Source organism: Falco punctatus, assembly GCF_963210335.1.
Source record: "Falco punctatus genome assembly, chromosome: 2".
Classification (NCBI taxonomy): Eukaryota; Metazoa; Chordata; class Aves; order Falconiformes; family Falconidae; genus Falco; species Falco punctatus.
Genome location: NC_137581.1, coordinates 8,914,090 through 8,936,046, shown reverse-complemented (window position 1 = coordinate 8,936,046; position 21,957 = coordinate 8,914,090). Strand labels below are relative to the sequence as shown.

The following is a 21,957-nucleotide window of genomic DNA, read 5'->3' as shown; positions in this document are numbered from 1 at the left end:
TCTTTGTGTCATTTAGCCAAATTGTTTCGGTTACAGAAGAATAGATGTTCTGTTGGAGGAAGGAAGCTGTTGCATTGGCCTCAGATAGTACTCGTCCAAGCTAGGAGAGGCTGGAGTAATTGTGCTGAGGTGGACAGGCAGCAGCCACGCCAAGAACAATATTATTTGCATTTTAAATTATAGCATCTATTGGAATCAAGAACAGAACCAGGTTTTTTTCTAAACTCATTTGAAGGTTTGCCAAAAGGGCGATTTACAGCTTCCTAGTAATAATGAACAGTTCAGCTGTCTTGACCAACATGTGGTCACACATGTTGCAAACTGACAAATGGTTTATAACATCTTGCTGCAATTCCTGTTCCACAGAGATGTTTGTCAAACAGCTCAGGGAATCAAAAGGGTTTTAATCTTTAAATTTCATCTCAGAGTAATTGTACTTTTTTTTTTTTTTCCCCCATCCTGGACTTGGATAACTTGTTTCATACTGCCCTTGATTAAAAACAGTTGGAAGAGGAGGATGGGAGTTTTCTTTTTTTGAACTTTTTTGGGAAAATCTCAGGAACTTTATTAGTTATTTGATTTATAGTTTGGTGTAAATATCTTTGTAGTGCAGTGGGTGCTTTTGAGACTGGAAGTGGTTAAGCTTGATCTCAAGCAAGTGATAAAAATTGAAGCACTTGTATAAAATTAGTGGTATTTTATCACCTGGAATATTTGGACATAGTTTTTCTCACACCATATGGGAAAAATAGAGCTGAAATTTTGAGGAGCAAAAAAAGTGGAAAATAAAAGAACTATATAATTGGAAGAATATTTAGAGGTCCTGGGGGGGAAGTACGTTAGAAAGGATGTATCGTTTTGTATTTGTGTTATTGTACAAATTGCAGTCCAGATGCTCCGGTATCGGGGCCAAGCATGCCGAGTGCTGTGCATTCAACTGTGTATAATTTAGAGACAGCTCAAATCGAGTTGACAATAGACCAGGATAGCTGGGAGAGTGCACGCAAAGGTGATGAGAGCTGTAGACACAAAAGGTCAGATTGCACTTTTGTGAGCACTTCATACATCTTCCTTTTTCCCCTCTGCATGAAAAAGGAAGAAAAAGTTTGAAGTAAAATACTCAGACGAGGAGGAGGACGAGGGACTGGGTCAGAGGGTAGTCACGGTAGGCTAGCTACTCTCCTGGTGATGCCAAAAGTAGTTTGGACAGTTGGATGACTGATCTCAGCATTTAAGCAAAACATGTCCTTGGCAAAACAACAGCCCCTGAGGTCAGCATGGAGATCATCTTAGGGCTGGCTGGAGGCTGGACTGGAAAAGGACGTTTGTGCTACAGAGAGATATATATATATATACGTGTGTGTGCAATACATACAGCTTTAGCTACCTGTCAGTGTTAAAGACTGGTTTTGTGAAACACAGCTGTAGAAACGCTAGAGTAAAGCAAGGTGCGTAATGCCTTGAGAGACGAACGTCAGAGAGCTGAGCCGGTGGAAGGCTGAGAAGTGGGAAGAAAAATATCATCATGGTGCAAAGCACAGCTAAACTCTAAGGTGAGCTGCCAAATGAGGACAGCACGAGGATCTCCTCTTACTTTCCAAAGGGAAGCTGGACACTCCGGAGAGTGCTGTAGGTCTCTTCAGCTGGTGTGTTGCAATGCCGCTGGGTACCACAGCGGGTGAGTGTACCTTGGCCCTGTGCACTTCATGATAGCTAGTTTCTCTGTTGAGCCCCAGCATAAGCTGCCTGGGTTGAAGTCCGTCAGCGACTTCACAGTGCAGATGGACTGCAGAAGCAGTGAGGGGAAAAACAAAACCAGGGCAAATTACTCAAACGGGAAATGGAGGCTTGCAGATTTCCTGCAGGATGCTTTGTGTTTACCTGCATGTGTAGTTGTCTTCAAGTGGTGGCTGTGTAAGTGGAGGAGAGCTTAGTGGTGTTTTTTCTAGTGCATTTGTTCTACTGAGATGACAGATTCCTTATTTAGAGCCTTCTTTATTTCTCATATTCCTAATTTTTAAGGAATTTCTTTTTTTTAAAATTAAGGCCTTTCTCCAGAATCTTATCTGAGGGGGTATCTGAATGTTTCGTAAGCATCTCAAATCCCCGTAGTGCACTGAAGCAGGCATCTCATTAAACAGCTATCAAAATGGTGGTTCAGAAGCCAAGCCTGCTTTTCCTGGATTAGATGGGAATGAGAGAGCATCTGGTTCAAGAAGCTGCTGATGATGGTTCCTTTCTACAGAGCTTTGGTAGAAGAAGCATACAAGGACATACGAATGGTACAGTGGAGAAGTCATCTCTGGTAAAGTCTGTAACAAAACTACTCTTGGTTTCATTCAGATTAAGCTTCCACCCAAGCGATCTTGTTGTGAAACAGCTAGTTGTACAGCTTAGGCAGTGCATTTCAGTGCTCTTTAACCAAATACAGCCATCAGCAATCATCCATTAACTGTAATCCAGCTCCAACCTACATTTGAAGCAACCTCACTTGCTGGAGTGGCAACAGCAAATGAGATACAACTTGTGGAGAGACTCCCATCCTCCAAACCCACAGCATGATGTAGTTTGCGTGCGAGCAGTAAGCGCACAAGCCTCATTTTATGTAATTTGCTGGAACCTCAAAAGGAAGTTAGTGCTCTCTGTACCACCGAACTCAAATTATATACAACCAGGATTCACATGACCAGCTGCCTGTACAGTGGGAGAAGTTTCCAGGCATTGTAAAACTGGCTTTTAAAACTGTATCCTCTTAATGTTTTGGATCACATTTAAACCTTAAAATTGCCTTGATCTTTCTTCTCAAACATACTTGCTTGTTCGAATTGAGGATGAGGGCTGGTTTTCATAGACTTAGGAATGCAAGCATTGTAATTTATGCTGTATTCTTCCTGTCTAGGGGCGACATCATATTGGGAGAAATGTGTGTCTGCAGCATCACAGAAGCTGCCATATTCTGACAGAAATGCTGTTTTGTGCTTGGCAAATCTCCTGCAGCAAACTGGTTTTACCCTGCTCCCTCTCCCCATGAGGTGAACGAATAGCATCCCCCACAGCTGAGATGGATAGCCATGTGGATTATGAGCTTTTGATTTCTGTCGTGGACTAGCTCATTTCACTCACTAATTGGCATGTAAAGGTGTGACAATGGTAGGTGTAAAACAGATGTGGAATTATACAAGGAGACTGGGAATCATGTAGAGGATGAACAAAGACACCAGGGTGTCTTCATTTTCTTGGGAGTCAGGAGGACCAGTCCACTGGGATCTGTGTGCCAGGATCACATGGGATATTTTTGATAGGGTCCTGAGAATCTGCTGTTTGCCTCAGGAATCTGACCATGCTCTTGGCTGTAGCCTAGAACCTGATGTTCTCATTACTGCTTGTGCCATCATACCTCCCGTCTCTACCCAGTATTTTGCTATATGTGAAAAAGAAACCAGTGAGTACTTTACATTTTAGGCTCATCTGGGCAGGAACGGTCTTTTACTCTGTTGTTTGCATGTATTCATGCACCGTGTGTCCCATGACATTTGGGATTCCGTGCTGCTCTGTTGCTCCTAATAATTTCTCAGCATTTCTCTCTTTTTTTGCCCCTGACACCAGGTTTTTGTGTAGCATGGCAGTCCTATTCTCCATGCAGTGATTTTACTCTTCTCCTTTATTGGAAGACACTGAAGCTTGTATTTAGACACTTCATGCATGTAAAGGCATCTGTGAATCTAGTCAAAATCTCAAAAGAAATACCAGCCTAACCTATTTCTCACTAAAACCAGAGAAGTATTCCCATTACCTTAGGTAGAACTCCGTGAGGATCTTAATAACTGCTTTTGTGAGAAGAAACAAGGAATTGAAAAACGTGAGTTTCTTAAAAAAAAAAAACAGCTGTATCTTGTCACTTCTTACGTGGCATTAATTGTCAGTCTTCACCTTTCCTATTAGTAGAGCAATGATGCTATTTTTACCCATCTGCGAAGTTCATAGTTCCTTCACAAAACCAATATGCCAAACAAGATGTTGTTTGGGGAAGTTTATCTAGTTCAGCTTTAAAAATCTCTTTTTCTCAATGCAACAGGATCTTGTTTGCAGACTAAACACATACAATTTCTAGCATATGGATTTTTTTTTCTTTTTTTTTTCCTAAGGAGCCCTGGAGGCTGGCAAACTGTGGGAAATATTAATGAATTCTTTGCCAGATTTGGTATAGAGCTGTACCCCTGCAGTCTGAAATCACAGAGCAGGGCTTGAAGAGTTTAGTGCTCAAGTTCTTCCTGTGGATTAATGAATAAATGAATAAAATCCTGAAGACATTTGTCTTACAAGATTTATTGAGGTAAACCTCAACAACACCTGGGAACATGCGGGAACAGCATGGCTTTGCTTCTTCTTGCCTGTGACCCTGTCACATCTTGCCTGTCACATGCCCATCAGGGATGTCCTCCTCAGGAAAGGATTTGCTTCTGTGAGATAAACTGTGAAGCATCAGGTGCTTGGTCAGTAAGTATTCTGGCACAGGGACTTTGTCATGTTCCAGTTCTGCTCACTCTTACGTTGTTGTAAATCAAAAGTCACTGTTGTAGGACAAGGTAAAAATGAGAAGAATAATGGAAATATGTCCTAATCCAGTGAAAGGAAGTTACCTGCAGACAAGAAAACAGTTACTGGTAAAACCTCATTAACAGTATGGACAACTCACATGGTAATTGAGTTAGTAGTGGACCTCATTAAAGATGGTTCCCTGGGAACTGAAACAAACATGGAGTTGCTTAATTATCTTGGTCTTGGAGGGTTTTTTAACATTCCCAGGCTCTGTGGGAGAGGAAGGAACAGTGGTATGAAAAGATTAGAAATCCACTATTATATCACTTTGTAACAAAGGGGATGGGCAAAAGTGTGGGATTTTTCAGCTGGTGACTTTGAACCCAGAAAGAGACACACACTGTGAGAAGAGTTTGTAAATTAGTCAAGAAAATGCTTGCCCAGCAATAACTACTGAGAAGGGACAGTGGGGAGTCTTCTTTCCAGGTTTCAGAGAAGACATGCTGAATGATGTCTTCCCCATACACCAAAGCATCACAGGTTTGGGTTTCTTCCAAGCCTAAGAGCACAAACACATACAAATTAATAAGAAGCTACAAGACATGTAAAATGTGAAAATGAAGGATTACTTCTCTGATGTTCCTCCTCTCCTTCCTGCTTTTTATGCAAGTAATGTTTTCCATACAGCTTTTCCAGGGTGGGATGCAGGGCAGGACAAGGCCTGTGTCAGTCCATCCACGCCAGCAAGAGAAGCTTGAGCAGCTGTGAAGGAGCATTGTGAAGAGGGTTATCAAGTCAGCTGGAGCCAAGGAGGCCACAGTAGGATCTGACCTTTGCCGAAAAATCTTTCATAGTGTAGAAAATCAATGTTCCTTGCTGTTGCTCTCTGCTCCCCGGCCCCTGTGTACAGTCTCAGTAGGGATTAGTTTAGCTTCTGGCACTGACCCCTTGCAGGAGGAACTTTTGCTTGCAAATAGTCAAAGTACATCCCGGCTGTAAAATTAGACAGGTGCAAATATCTATGGAAAACACATTACAGGAAAAATATTTACAGAATAAGCCTTTAAGTTCCCCGACTTATTAGGACTTCCCTAGCATGGCTGTTAACATACTAATGATAAAGAAGAAGCAGATTAGTTGTGCCTGCTCTTGCAGCCTGCAGTGGCGATCCCTGTGTGTCTGTATTTCCCCGGCATCCCCTTCCAGCACTCTGCTGTTATCAAACTAGGAAGTTCCCTGTTCCAGGGCCTGTTTTCCAGAGGGTTGGGAGATGTTCACTGATCCTTGTGTACTCAGCTCAGAAACTGCCAGGCCAGTTTCGAGTTGTGTGGATTAGGTGCTGTGGTCCCAAAGGCTGCCTGAGAGCTGCAGCTTCAGAGGGCCGTGGCCTGGGACTGGACAAACTGCATAAACCCCTTGGTCTGGCCACCCAAGCCACCCCACAGCCCTCCCTGTGCTGTGGCTGCTCGTGCACTCTAGAGCAGAGGGACATGGAAAATTGCAGCAAGCCAAGACTTTGCTCCAAACAGATGCTGAGCAGCTGGAGATGGCCTGAGCCACAGTGGACTCTGCATGTTCTTTACTAGGTAAGGCCTAATTCAGCCCTTGATTAAGCCCCCATTACCTCAACTACAGTTTTCTCCTACGCTAGGAGCTACTGTTTTGTGTCTTTGTTCCCACTTATGGAAGTATGATCTCTAATAAGTAAATTACAAGGCTGAGCCATGCTAGCATCCCTCCTGCTTGTTTTCATCCCTGAGTGAAATGCTCGCTTCTGATTGCTAGAGAGTACAGGCAGTGATAAAACTCATCATTATCTGTGAATTTGCTTCACCCTTCCGTTTCTGAAGTAAGTGGCTTTTATGGGCTTGAGCTGCAAAGAGGGAGCTGCCACATAACAGACATGGTGTTGTCAGTGATAAGAGAACAGAAGCATCTGAGGTTCTTTGCAGCAAGCCTTTTTCAGAACAAAACCCCTGGCTTAGCCCCTACATAGCGTGAAGCCTTGTGGGCAGCTGATATTTTTGCCTTTGTTTTTGGGTAGTGACATAGCATCTGCCCTCTCCATGCCAACTCATTTCCCACACATTTAAAAATGAATTGGAGCACCTGGCTTTAGCTCTGCAGGGCTGTGGCTCACCATCTAATCATTAGACCTTTCAAGACCAGAAAAAGAGTGGTACAATATGGCTTTCAGGCAGTCTTAAAAAAAAAAAAAAAATCCAACCCTAAAAGCTTTAATTTTAAACATAGCAATACCTCAGTGAATTCCAGCTTTTGATCTGGGGCAGAATGTGTTTCCAAATTCATTTCACGCTGTGCTGTTTCAGTGAATATAACCACTTCACCCAGGGGTCCTACTCCTAGACCTTCCGAGAAACTTCAGAAAGCAGCCTTCAAAGTTAGAGCAGGCAATTTCTGCTCTGCTCCCAATCCTGCCACACTGCCACTGTATGATGGACCAGCTCTGCACTTAAAAGTGTTTTGGAGATTTAACTTGATTGTGAAGGCAGCGACTTCCTCATCTCACATGGCTGCAATTGCTCCAGTATGAAGATGCTTGTACTGGTATAGCTCGTTCAAATGAAATAAATGCAAAAGTGCAGTGAGCTAGAGATGTTGTATATTAGCACAACCGTGCTTACCCTTGGACTGTTAACAGCACAACTGTGGTGTTTAAACAGTTCAATCTGCTCTCACTGTCCAGAAACATGCATTCATGCGCATAGATCTCCAAATTGCTTAAGATTCAAGTTCGGAGTCTTGTATTTGCTGTGTCTTAAAATAGTGAGTTGGCACTGGAGACACAGAGATACTCCTGGCACTGTGCAGACCTAAAAACTAGCCAGAAATTAAGCACCAAGCGGCATTGTGCCCAAGGCACGCACAAATGTCCCTCCCAGCCCTAGTTACACAAACTGCTGTACAACCCCACGGTCCCTTTTGGCCTTATTCAGTCTTACTAATTATTACATTAACTCCCAATAACACTTCAAGAGGTTTCCCAGCACACTGCTGGACACTTTTCAGCCGATTTCCCCCTAAAAGGAGAAAAAAGTCCCAGTGGGACTGAAGGGCAAGTGCCCAAATACAGGTGCTTCACCCTCCTGGCAGCTGTAATTCCATCACGGATCTCACACCACCCCTGGGCAAAGGGAACTCCTGCCCATGCTGGGTCATTGGGGATGTCCAACCCACTGGAAACAAAACGGGGGATTACCAGTGGCCGTGCAGACTGCTGGTGTCGTAGGGTGTTATGGTATTACCTTGAACAGAAATGAGCTGAAATACAGAAGTTTTTTTCTTGTATTGGGTGTGTGATCATTTGTTGAAATGGTGAAGCTTTTCACTATTTTAGTGCGTGGCAAATAACTGAAAGACCTTTTTTCCTATTGAAAAAAATCCTGCAAGAAGATTTTTAGTGCTTGGGGGCAATAATGCCTAGGACAGTGTGTTTCTGCCTTTTCTACCTCTTTTGGGAGAGTAAGCATCACTGGTTTACTTTTTTTGCTAAGCTGGTCTGAGATCAGGTCTGAGACCCTGAGCAGCCAAGCAGTGATATGACTCCCTGTAGATGAGCAAGTGGAGTGTTTACTGCCAAATATTTCTGTCTCCCATTATCTATCCTCCATGTTCAAAGGCTGCAGGAAGTAAATGGTTTGAAATTGTATCTTTTTTTTTTCCCATTCATTGCAGATAAACTTTGACATTCACAGTTAGCTGTATTTTCTCTGCTGTGATATAATATTGCCAGTGTAAAGCCAAATACTGACCGAGAACTGATGTTGATCTTAGTCTAATATTTCAGAAGGCTCCAGTGTGGAGAATGTGGATGGTTACTATTTTTCTGATGAGAACATGTTGGGGTTTTTAAATTCAGAAATGATGACTCAGAAAAACTCGAACTTTATCTTGTGGGAACCTAGCATTTCTGCTATGAAACTCATTTAGGGAAAGGCTTCTCAGGTCCAGGAAGGAAATTTGAGTCATAAATGTCAGGCACTTCAGCAGAACCAGCCACGTCCTGGGCACTCCATTCAACAATGACCACAGAGACCTCGATCTCATTTCTGGGTTTGACAGCAAAATCTTGACCTCCCACCTCCTAGGCAACTGCTGACTCCTGGTCTGCTGGCTGGGAGAGGAATGATTTCTCTCTGCCATGTTCTTACATCAAAGATTTCAAAAATATTTGGCTCTATCCTAATACCCAGCAGAAAAAACTTTGAAAATGCTTCTGGGATAAAGATGATTTTCTTCTCAGATGTCCTGGAGGCTGAATATTTTTTCTGAAACATATGAAAACTTTTTTTTAAAAAAAAATTGTGCTAGTACACAGTTTACTAGGAAAAGAAGTGTCATACTATGCTCAAAGCATGGATCTGGCAAACAGGAGAATCAGTTTCAGTCTTTTCCTCTTTCCTGTCACAGGTTACTTGGCATCACTGATAGTTTGACAGACTTTTTCACCAGCTTACAAGTGTATTCACCACTTAGAAGTGAATGGCTCTTCCAGCAGTCCATTCCCATGGCTGTATGTCCCCAGGGGCTGTGCCGATGTCTGTAGAGCCATCCACAGTGTATCGTCAGCCAGGGGAGCTGCTCTGAGCTCAGATGACCTGGTTATTTTTAATCCAGGTACTTCCTATCACTGATTAACCATGTGACTGCACACATGCTTGCGCTGGCACAACCATTGGGATGGCACAGGGACAGGAACAAGCAACAGGAGGTGAGGGAAGGCTGCCAAACCCAAGTTCATCGAGATACATCCTCAGATTTTCTTGTGCAACGGTAATAACAGTTATTTGTCAGAGAGAAACACTAAATCCATGGAAGAAAATAACATTTTAACAGCTATGTAGTCATAAAGCAGCTCATTAAGATTTTTTTAAAGCATTTGTCTGTGTGCTTGACTAGATGTAGTCCAAAAATTACTGATTTTGAATATTTTACTGCCAGCTGTTCATCAAGATATGAGTCGGTTGGTTAGTTATGGGTGAAGTTTTTGCTGGGATTTAAGCTCCTTAGACGGTTCTGAAAATGTTTCCTTCTATCCTGCTGTCTAATCTGCTATCAGCATAGCAGAAATCCCATTAATTAAGGACTAAGACCTTTTTTAATCTTCTTCACAGCCTGCAGAATGCATTTACCGTTGCTATTCATCAGGCTGAGTCTAGCACAGGGCGCTGCTGGTTGTCTGGAGCATCAGCCCCTGCATGCACGTGAGTGGGACACGATCAGGCTTCTGCCTAGGAAGGATGAAATTGTCCCATAAGAGCAGGGTTATCCCACTCAATCTAGCATTCAAGCTTCATCTGTGGGCCAGTGACAGCCAATCTGTAAGACTTGTGGCACTGTATATACTCCTTGAATTAAAAAAAAGCACTGAGAAAGCATCCTGCCTGCCGTGTCTGTCTTCTGTGCTGCTGATGTGCCATTAATACACATTGTGTGTGGTGGAAAACCAGAAGGTAACTGAAGTTGATGAATTAGGTATACTATGATGAGTTGATGAGTTGGGTATACTATTCAGTATCCAAATCTAAATCTTTCCTAACTGGAGGTTAGCCAGTGTGATGCCCGTCTAGAAGAAGGGCCAGAAGGAGGATCCAGGGAACTACAGACCTGTCAGCCTGACCTTGATGCTGGGGAAGGTTGTGGAGCAGATCATCCTGAGTGCCATCACATGGCATGCACAGGACAGCCAGGGGATCGGGCCCAGTCAGTGTGGGTTTATGAAAGGCAGGTCCTGCCTGATGAACCTGATCTGCTTCTATGGCAAGGTGACCCGCTTGGTGGATGAGGAAAAGGCTGTGCACGTTGTCTACAGAGACTTCAGTAAAAACTTTTATACTGTTTCCCACCGCATTCTCCTGGAGAAACTGGCTGCTCATGGCTTGGATGGATGTACTTTTCATTGGGTAAAAAGCTGGCTGGCTGGCTGGGCCCAAAGAGTGGTGGTGAACAGAAATAAATCCATTTGCAGCCAGTCACAAGTGGGGTCCCCCAGGGCTCAGTACTGGGGCCAGTCCTGTTCAGTATCTTCATCGATGACCTGGACGAGGGGCTGGAGCGCACCCGCAGTGGGTTTGCAGAGGACACGAGCTGGGGGCAGTGTGACCTGCTGGGGGGCAGGGGGCTCTGCAGGGGGTCTGGGCAGGCCGGGCCGAGGGGCCGAGGCCAGTTGTATGAGGCCCAACGGGGCTGAGTGCCGGGCCCTGCCCGTGGGTCACACCAGCCCCCCACAGCGCTGCGGGCTGGGGGCAGGGGGCTGGGAACTGCCCGGCGGGGAAGGGCCTGGGGGGGCTGGTCGGCAGCCGGCTGGGCATGAGCCCCCCGTGTGCCCAGGTGGCCACGGCGGCCAGCAGCGCCCTGGCCGGTGTCAGCAGCAGCGTGGCCAGCAGGGCCAGGCAGTGCCCGTCCCCCTGTGCTGGGCCCTGGTGCGGCCGCCCCTCGAGCCCTGGGCTCAGCGTTGGGCCCCTCACCCCCAGACAGACCCGGAGGGGCTGGAGCGTGTCCAGAGCCGGGCAGGGGCTGGGGAAGGGGCTGCGGCACAGCTCGGGGGGGGCAGCTGATGGAACTGGGGGCATTTAACCCAGAGAAAAGGGGGCTCAGGGGGGACCTTATTGCTCTCTACAGCTGCCTGACAGGAGGCTGTGGGCAGGTGGCTGTCTGTCTTCTCCTGAGTAAGAAGCGACAGGACAAGACGAAACAGACTCAAGTTGCACCAGAGGAGGTTTAGATTGGATAGTAGGAAAATTTTCTTCACCAAAAGAGTTGTCAAGCATTGGAACAGGCTGCCCAGGGAAGCGGTTGAGCCCCCATCCCTGGAGGTATTTAAAAGCTGTGTAGATGTGGTGCTTAGGGACATGGTTTAGTGGTGAACTTGGCAGTGTTAGGTTAATGGTTGGGCTTGATGATCTCAGAGGCCTTTTCCAACCTAAATGATTCTATAATTCTAAACCTGTTATGTGATTTGTAAAAGACCGAGAGCTGGGCTTTCAGGAAGGCCATTAAACCTAGTAAGCATAAGCTAATTAAGTAATCTAAGAAGAGCATAAAGTGAAAGAAACCCTAAGGATATATACACTCTAAAGACATGTGCACTATAGAGACCTACCAAATTAAAACAGCAAAAGAGTGAGAATCATCAAAACCCTGCTGGTGCTGAGACTGCTAATCCAGAAGCTGTAGGGTCTGGGTGGTCCGAGCCCCACGGTCCCTGCAGGGGAGGACTGCCTCAGGGCCCTCGGGAGTTGCATGATGTCGCTTACTCTAGTAGTGCGTAGCATGCCATTTGAACATGCCTTCCTCTTTTCTTCCCAGGGAATGGCTTTTACGCTTGAAGAGAGGCTGCAGCTGGGAATTCATGGCCTCCTTCCTCCTTGCTTCTTGAGCCAAGATGTTCAAGTGCTCCGTGTGATGAAAAACTACGAGAACAAATCTAATGATCTAGACAAGTATGTCAAAAACATCTTATTTCCTTCTCCCTTCCCCTTTAATTTTTAGTTTCTTGAAGTCCCCAGGAAGACCTGAGGTTCCTGCTTCAAAGCTTACAGGTTTCCCCAAGAGTCACTTTTTTCCAGCTGTCCATACTCTCCAGCACCGGCAGTCTTTATTCTGGCCTGTCCACCTTCACCTCAGTTACATGCCATCCTGGTCCCAAAATAGCACTGGTACTGCTTTTTTCAACCACCACACTGCTGGAGATCTCTGGTCTCAGGCAAGCAATTCACTATACTTCAGGTGCAAGTGCACAACAAAAAGGCAGTCAGTCCACGCTTCAGGGCACTGGAGGTAGAATGACCACATGTACCGCATGTACCTATCCGTATGCTCATCAACGCATTCACTAAAATACTGGGTGGAAGAACAGAAAGAACCTGCCAACTGGTAGGATAAAAATAAAAAGCAGAAGCAATGATGTGTATTGACTAGTGTTTCTGTTCCTGAGCTTCCATTGCTTCCAGTATTGCTCATCAGAGTTATCAGTGGAAGAAGGTGTTTGACTGCTGTTGTGATGGATGGTGAGGTTTGCATCTCCATCTGTCTCAGTTACCGTTGATCTGGGGACTGAGGCAGCAGGACTCTTCTGCTGTAAAGCAATTACATTGTTTTTTCTGTGTTATAAATGCCTGTGTTGATCTTGCAAATCATATATTGTTGGCAATGTGTGATGCTTTTTTTGAAGCCATGCTGCAAAATTGGGTGCTGAACACAAAAGGGAGTTTGTCATTACGTTCACACAAGTTTCTCAGGCAGAACATCATTTCCAATCTCTATTTCTCTGATATACTCATTTTTCTGGCTTCAGTTTGACAAATTCAATCTTAGCCAATGAAGCATTTTCAAGAAAGAAAAATCTTTGGAGAGATGTAATGTATTCTAAGTCACTAAGCACTCACATAAACCTAGTGATGCACATGCAAGCCTGAACAACACTAATAATACAAAGCTGATTTAACATTTTCATTTTCTAAATTAATGGCTTTGTCTTTTTTTTTCCAAAATGAAATGTAGCCATCCTTCTCATTTTAGTGATTAAGTAATTGAGAACATTTGAAAATGGAGAGTTTTTTTGGAAATACTTCAGGACAGACAGTGCTTTGAAATGTGCATATTGATATTTGCATATATGCATATTTCATCTGACAATTTGCATAATAATTTGTTATAATAAAGATTATATCCCACTGTGTCCCAGGTAGCCCTGAAATCTACTTTTGACCTTTTCCAATGCATTTGTCTTCAATGAAATTCCAAAATTCTGCAGTTATGCATGGGTTGGACTTCCAACCCTGCTGAGTCTTTGTGAGCTGTTGGTGAGGATGGTGGAGCTGGCCAGGTCCTCTGGGAAATTTTGCTCTAAGTATCTGCTCATAATGTAGCACTGAGGAGTGTCAGGGCTTGGGAGAGCCGAGTACATACTGAGTGAGCCCACTAGTGCTTTTTATGAAACTGCCAACAACCATAAATACTAATGTGTATCTATTTTATTTTACTTTTAAGATATATTGTCCTTATGACATTACAAGACAGGAATGAGAAGCTTTTTTACCGAGTGCTGACCTCTGACATTGAGAGATTCATGCCCATCGTTTACACCCCAACAGTTGGCCTGGCTTGTCAGCAGTATGGTTTGGCTTTCAGGAGACCACGGTGAGTGAAGAGGCTGTTCTTGCCCCTTTTTTTTAATTTCATGTGAATGTTTCTTTTGTATCGACAGTCCCTCTTCATGTGGGTGGCCCGAAACATCTAATACTCAATCTCTCATCAAAAGATGGACTAGCAAGCAGCTTCGTGTGTGTACATTTGATGATGAGCTGGGGAGTCGAGAATAGCTCTTCCTTCTTCCTATGAACAGCAAACAGAATGGTTTTGTTCTCAAACAGTACTGTACAGTCTGTGCAGCTTAGCTCCAAACAGCACTCTGAACTTATGGCTGCACCCCTCGCCATCTGCTGTCTCAGGAGCACTGAGTGCCTTCTGCAGTGCTGGCGTTCGAGTAATTGTTGGATTTTGGATACCTTGTGCTGAGATTGAACACGTTGTGCTGATTTGGAACTTTTGTGTGCACTTCCACAAACCACCCCACAAGAATAATTTCCATAGGAGATGATGCTCTGCTTCAGTGACTGCCTTGCTGCTCAGAACAGCTACTGTGTAAATTCATGCAACATTAAACACTCTGTACCATGTTGGAAGGCCCTGTTCTGCATAATTCTTTTTACTGATTAACTTTTAGATAAAGCCCTCATTAGCATTCTGAAATACATTTTAGTCCTAGCCTGAAAATTCACTGGTAAGGTTCAGTTTTCTTTGCAAGCTTTTTTGTTGTTTTTTTTCTTTGCAATGTGCCAGTAAGCAGATAAACATTTTTTATTTTGCTGTAGAAATGTGCAAAGTAAAGGAATGGAATAATACCATTTTAAAAGCATTTCACGAGCATGAGGTTTAGCTGTAGTTTCAGCTGAGAGTATTGAAGTAGGTGGGGAAACTGAGGCAAGTTCTACTAACTAACTGAAGGTCGCAGGGGACCCTGAGGCAGACCTTGAAGATGTAAGGGCCGTGTACACTAGTAATGAATAACATATTATGGATAAGGTTATCTTGGCAGACGCACTTGCATCCTGCTTGTCATCAAAATTTCTGGTAAAGCCACTGTATTCCTTCATGTGAGCTGCTCCTTGGGATTGCTTTTTGGCTTGTGTCTATCCCAGGTAATTATGTTCTGTTCCCCCTGATACCCAGCTTCTGGATCTGCTGGGCTGTGGTGTCATTCATCTAGCCAAGCCTTGGTCATACCCACTCTTCCTCCTCCTCAGTGTATATGAGGAAACCAGAGAAGGAATTGTTCTTTGTGCAGGGGAAGGACACTTACTCCTTCTGGGTAGGAGTAAAAGCAGACAGAAGAGAATCCAGACTCTGTCTCCTGACGGAGCTGTGAGCACTGTCGGGCAGGGAAGAGCACGCTGCTGGTTCTCAGCTAATCAAAATTCACATCAGCAATTCCTGCTCTACAGCCACTGTGTCTTTGCCTTCAGTCTGCCTTTACCTTGCAAGAAGTTAAAACAATATCTGGGAGCTCTGCTTCTTTTATTTACCTACCCTCGTGTTATCCTCAGGAAAGCAGGGGTATCTTTCCATATACTGGACTGTTTCTGCAGTTGTTGCTGTGGGAGAATTCCCCTTCCTGTAACTCCCTTCTTTCTCGTGTTTTAAACCCACAGTATTTTACCAATGTGGTAAGAACATCTGTTCTTGTAGTCTGACAGTTTTGCTGCTGAACTGGAGCTTCAAGCTGTTCTGGATTCTAGCCCATGTCTTCCGCAGGGAAGGGCAAACTATCATGCCCTTAGTACACTGAATTTCCTATGGCAGGGAGTTTGTTTCCCTGAAGATGTAGAGTGAATCTCAGCCTAGCCTCAGATTTGGTTTTAATCAAGGTTGTTCTAGCAGAAGTGTTTTTCTTGCAAGGAGAAAAGAGCTATTATATCATGTAAAGTGATGAGATTAAAATGAGAAGCATTCATGTGTGCTTTTTTTGTCAGTCTGACTCTTATTGTCTTGCAGTATGTATTTTCTCTCCTGGAACATATTATGTACATCAGGAGCTGGCCTGCAAGACACTTAGTTTAGGGTAGGATGCCAACACTTTCTGCTAAAATCATTGAGATCTGCAGGTTTGGGGAGCTCAGGAATTAAGATCTAAGTCTGAATTTCTAGCTCTTGCCATTTTCGTTTTCCTAAGCTGCACTAGCAGTCTGGAAAACTGATTCTTAAAACCTAATTTTATTTGTATTGGAAGATTTTTTAAACAAAATGACACCCACGTAAATGTATTTCACTGGTTTTAGAGAGAACATAGCACCTAGAACTGGAGAGGCTGTCCAAGCCACTCAGTTTTGCTCAGCTGTCACAGGAAGCCTTATCATATAATCCTGTTCATTAACTGATTATGTCTTATTTTAAGACTGCAATAAAGCTGCCCTACGTAGCCCATTCCAGTACATAACTCTCATAATAAGTAGAAAGTGTTTTCCCCCTAGTATATAACCTAAATGTTCTTTGCCAATGTCATCCTCTCTACAATGGCCTCTTCACAGTAGAAGACTGGGATCATGTTCAGCCTGGTGGTTTTCTTGCCAGTAGTTCACACTGTTCTGTCCAGGTTGTCCCACTCTGGTGTCTTCTGTTTGGCTACATCTCCTGAAAGGCACCCACAGAAGAATGAGCACCACTTTGCCGTGGAGGACTGGTGGTGTTGCGGAGACTGGAGCAGTTAAATTTTATCTTTTGCTAACACATCCCAGTGTGCCCTCACCTCTTCGGGCATTATCTGAGTGGTCTGGTCACTGTAACTCATTTTGTCACCTTTTCCCTGTGAATCTTCTCTTTGACACAATTACCCCACCAAATACGAGCCACTCTAGAATTGTGCTTAGCATTTCTCCACACTACATGTCCTGCTGTGAACTCGGTCCTGTTGGTCTTGGTTCATCTCTCCAGTGAATCAAAGTCTTTCTAAATCAGTCCTCTGCAGTGCTGCACCTCTCAGCCTGACTTTGGGTGACAGGGAGCTGGTTTGAGTGTTTGCTGTAGCAATTACCTTTTCATCCAAACTGTCACATTTAATGCCGTCGATCAGGTAGGAGAGATGAGATGTCTCAGTTTGAAAACACCACCTGGTGTTCCAACATGGATGGACGTGAACATATAGCACAGCTTATGGTAATGAGGGAAGTCTACAGAATATTGTAGTTTTTCTGCGGCCACAGCAGCAGCAATTAGTGACCTTTGGACACAGTAGACTTGTTTGCTGTGTTGAGATCTTTCAGCCCCATTAGTGCTTGGCTTTATATTTGAAGGTTGAGCCCAGAAAGTTTAAAGCACAAGTAACTTGCTTGCAAAGCAACTCTTGTACAAGAGCATCTGAAAATAGTCCTGTGAGATCCGGCAGGGCTTCTCTCATCAGGATACATTTCTCAGTGTTCGCATGGCTGCAGATTTTGTTTGCCAGATACTGCTGTCATAATTGCAGGGCTCAATGCCTCTTTTACCTTCCCTGGTCTCTCTATACAGACTCTTAAGGGTGGACCTTTTATCTGCACTTTTACGGGGCTGATGTCCGGAGTTCTCCTTCCAGGTTAGGGCTACAGAATCCTCTCTGTCAGCTGATGTATCTGCTCCAAATGGGATCAGACACCTGATGTTCTTTCCTTTCAACACAGGCTTTCTCTGTTTACCAGTAGAAAAATGCTACTAGGAAAAAACTACTTGCAAACATCCAACTCTTGGCATACTTATCTATGATATCCATAATCTTCCCACTTCTTCTGGCGTGCCAGGCAGAGCTCCTGGTGCCCCTGCAGGTTGGTGCGTCACCGTTGGAGGAAAGCTATGGGGACAGAAAAAAACATGCTAAATTTACTTTTCTTTTCTAGGGGCATAAATATCCTTAAGGACTGATTGTAGAACAATGCAAAACATATTGGGTTGAAGCTGAACCTGGAGAATGAAAGCTAACAGGATGCAGATGGTGCGAAAATTAAGTCTGACAGAATAATGATCTGCGCGTCTGACAAAAAATGAGCAAATGAACCATCAGTCAGTCTACAGAACTGTCTTGTCAACAGATCTGGCTCTACTGAGGCACTGTTTTTTTAATGGTGTTGCACAGTCTGAGCAGCAGGAGAGAAAGTTACCTGTAAACCCAAACCAAATGGAAATTAGAACAAAGGTGCAAATCCCATAGATTTGTCCCCAGCTACAGAATTATTTGCACTCCCTCTTCTATAAAACAGTGGAGAACAAAAGTGAGTGGGAAGACTAGGTTTTGGATTATTGTCCTGAAAATGGTACTTTGAAACCCCTTTAGGCAATCTACTTCTTGTAAAAACACTGGTTGTCATAACTTCTCTTGTTGCCACCAGCCTGGTTCAGCCTTCTTCCAGAAGGAGCTGAAGTCAGTGTACGGGATAATGGATGTGTTTATTGACGTGTGTTTGGGTAACATCACCACGAGCAGACTGGTCTTGTAACAGACTGAGCGGGGCATCTGTGGAAAGGACCATGGAGACTTGTCGTCAGGAAGCCCTGAAGAGGTTGGCAAGAGGTATAAGTGGGAGGCAGTCCTTTGGATGGAACAAGGTTATGGAATGAGGAGAAGACCATGGTTGGAGTAGACAAAGAGGAAGCAGTTAGTGCAGAGGGAGCCCAGGGCTGATGAGAACAGCTCAGCCTGTCTGGAAACCTCTGTGGAGAGGTGCCAGAGTACTTCAAGGGTTCCCACTTCTCCCTCTGTGCTGACCCCGCTTTTTTCCAGGTCAATCTTTTCAGCATGCTGTACCCCCATCCTTCTCCCTGCTCTGTTCCCCCTTCAGTTAAGTGGCTTTCAAGATGGGGAGAGGAGCACAGAGTGGCTTCTGGCCGTACAGAGAGAAGAGCTGCGTATCAGCTGTGATCTGAGGTACCATGGAGGCTTGGAGAATAGGATGGACATGGTCGGTGCTGGAAGGCTGTACCACAGTTGTTATACCACAGTGGGAGTTAAAAAGGTCTTAGACCCATTTTTTCATTAGAAAGACAAGAAGTGCACCTCTTTCCATTTCTCCAGTCTTCTCTCTGTCTCCCCTTACTTTTCCTGAGCAAAATGTATGTGCAGTGGTTCTGACAACCAAGAGAAACTTCCATGGGCACGAGGTAGAATCTCATGCCCACTGAAGTTAACAGCAAGGTCTCATATTTGTGAAGGCCAAGCTTTCCCCTGCTGTCAGAGATGATTTAGATTTAAGCCTGTTGAAATTCCCTGATTTACCAGGAAAAGCTCAAAGGAAGAGGTGGGGTTGGCCAAAAGAAAGAGGTTGACCTGGTGAAGGAAATTCAAGAGGAAGTGTTTGCCTTTAATCTGCTGTAAATCTATGCTGCTACCACAAGGAACAACCCCACCTTAAACAAAAAATGCCAGAGACAGGGAGGAGGGAAGAGAATTATTTGGAATAATGAATACCAGGATGCAAACTGGAGGGGGAATAACGCTGGCTGTCATGAAAACCTTGGACAGCAATATCCATTGGGCTATGGGACAGCCTCCCATGGACTACACATTGTGACCTCAGGACATTTTTTATAAGGAGCAATCCTCTTTTTAACTTTATTTTATGGGCTATTTATATTAATAAACGATATGGTGTTATTATATAATTTATATTGACTTCTATATGCCACTGCAAGATAACTGTGAGAGTTACAGTCTCATGTTGCTGTGTTACAGCTGTGTCAGAGCTAGCAAGGTGGTGCTTTTATCCTCTAATAACAGGGCATCCATTTCTGAAAGAGAAGAGGAATCAGCAGGCAGCATAAAGAGCTGTTCTGCATTTGCCAAAGACTTCCCCAACAGGTCTGCATAAAGTGAGGGCTTCTGTGCTTTGGTACCATAATTCTTACTTTCCTTGGGTTTTGTTTCTGGAGAACTCTGTGTGCAGATACACCATTCAAACATTTTGACAAGGCAAGCTCAATATCTTCAATACATGCTTATGGAAGATCTGCTGCAAAAGCTGCTGATATTTTCTGTATATGCTGCAATTTATGGCAAAAAGTTAAATTTTTTTATTAGGTAAATTCACTAAGACAAAGTATGCCAGGTTAGATTTAATTTCTCTGAAAGCTGATTGCTCTGGTATGGTTAATATTCTGTTTCTTATCATTGTCAAACTTCATCCTAATTCTGTGCTTATTCTTGGGGCTCCCTGCAGTGCAATTTAAAAGTGAAGGTATGGGTCTTGGAAGAATTTGCACAGTGCAGGAAGGAAATATAATCAGGATAGGACTTAATTTAACTTCCCAGGGATTTTTGATCCACCTTAATCTCTGTACTAACAAGTAAAACAGAATACATAATGTGCTTAGCAGTGAAAACAGATAAGGGCTCCTTGGTCAACACCACTGAGCAACAGCACTGATTGCCCATCTCCGCGTGTTTCTCTTTGCAATGCTGTAATCTTCCAATTACTGAGACACTGCCAGGATCCAACACACAGGCAGGTGTAGGACTGAGCCTCCAAAAAGGCAGAGAAAAGTCAGGGTTGAGTCAGATTTTCCTACACTTAAAATTGTTTTTGAACAGAGGTTGAGTGTGATGAGCTTAAATGCAGCAAAGGATACTGAATTTGGGAAATGCCCACACGTGCTGGCTGGTGGAAACCCTGGGTGGTGGGATCTTATGTCTCACCTCAAAGCCTGATCTTTACCCTTGCGCACCTGTAAATTTGCACGTGGGTGGCCGAGTAGTTATGAGCTGGTTTCTCCCTCTGCCTCCTGCACACCAGCAGGAGGGAAGCTGTGGGTGCTGAGGGTAAGCAAGTCAGACCCCGTGCTGCAGACCTGCCTGACTCTCAACAAGCCCTCGGCTCCAGGGCTTCCATCCTTACGTACACCTTCCCAGATGTCCTCTTAAACACCACTGTTGAAACACCACTGCTTGAAAAGGACACAGCAAAAAATTGGTTTCCAAAGCTTTCAAGGACAAGCAAGATTTAAGCACTGAAGTATACTATGATGTGACAGTTCTGCAGTTAAACCGGAGAATCCAGTCCTGAGAATCCAGTAGGGACAAGCGGCTCATGACAAGCCAAGAGCAACGTGGGTCTGTTTACCTCCTCCCTTAATCCTAGACTGTGGATAGCAGAGATTCATTGTGGACCTGATGTCAGCTCTCTGCATTTTCACATTGCTGCATAATGACCAATACCAGTAGTTACTGAGCTGCTCTTTCTCCATCGACTCGCCTCTGCAGAGAAAGAAAGGTGGTGGGTTTTTTATTCTTTTGTTTTTATTTTTTTGTTTATTCTTTAGGGTGTTTCCTGACTAGCAGAACCAATGAATTCAGGATTCCTCTTGGTTTCTGTCCACTATCCCCTACTGCTTCACATTTGTGATACCTTCTGTTCCTTTCTGCATCCCTTTCGTGCCTTCTCCATATCCACCTGTGCTATACCATAGCCACCCACACCAGCTTGTGCTTCTCCCCTTCCCTCGCCTTTTCTTCAGGGAGCAGCGGGCACAGCTTTGAAAGCTCTGCGTGCTGTCCCCTCTAGTTTCCTATCTGTGCAGTTTTGATCCTGCCCCATAACCGTTCCATTTTTTCATTTGGTTTCCTCTACAGTCAGATTTTTCCTCCTTTTCTCTGCCTTTTGCTTAGCCCTGCAGCCCAGGAAGGCTCTAAGGTTTTGCTGGGGCTGGGCTAGTGGAGCTGGCTGTGAGTCAGCACATATTGTGTCTAGCTGCAAACTGCCTTTTTGGCCAACTGTCAGAATAACTGTAAGAGGAAGATCTGCGTTCCTCTCCCCAGAGTGGTGGGGACATGAACCCCATTATCTTTTCCCTGTATCTCAACACTGATTTCCATAAAAGCATGTAGGAGCAAACATCTTTGAGACCTTTGCCTCTCTGATAAATTTGCTTGAAATGAGCTAGCAGGTAAGAGAGGACACAGAGTGATTGTATAACCTCCTTGGGGGAAGGGGGCGGAAACAACCTGCTAAAAATAGTGCTGGGTGTTAATAACGTGGCAGACTAGGAGATGAATCCAAAAGCTTTGCTTTAGGCTCTGAGCTGGACCCTCCTGCTGCGGCAGGGGTTGAACTGTGCCAGAGAACTGGGGGGGGGCTGCAGCTTGCACTGAAGACTGCGTGCACTGCTCTGCCTTTCAGAGAAATCACTCATATGTCCTCGTTCAAATCTCTCTGTTCCTGATCTTTGGCAGTTTCCTACAGCTTAGCTGCTTGCTGTCCCTTAGGATCGTGGAGATTTCCCTGCGTGGGTTTGGGGGGTTGGTGTGGATAGTGAATCTTTCGTTATTGTACCTTGGAGCCTGCATCTTCTGGCTCCCACACTGACTTTTGGTTCTCCTGC

The 21,957-nt window shown here is 44.4% G+C and overlaps 1 protein-coding gene across 1 annotated transcript in view; it reads left to right on the top strand.

Moving 5' to 3' along the window:
• The window catches only part of ME3 (malic enzyme 3), a 134,585-nt gene that overhangs the window by 62,618 nt on the left and 50,010 nt on the right, over positions 1-21,957 (top strand). Inside the window, exons 2-3 of the mRNA XM_080375916.1 lie at positions 11,869-12,002; positions 13,552-13,701. Coding sequence (XP_080232042.1) covers positions 11,869-12,002; positions 13,552-13,701 — 284 coding nt within the window. The remainder of the gene's footprint in view (positions 1-11,868; positions 12,003-13,551; positions 13,702-21,957) is intronic.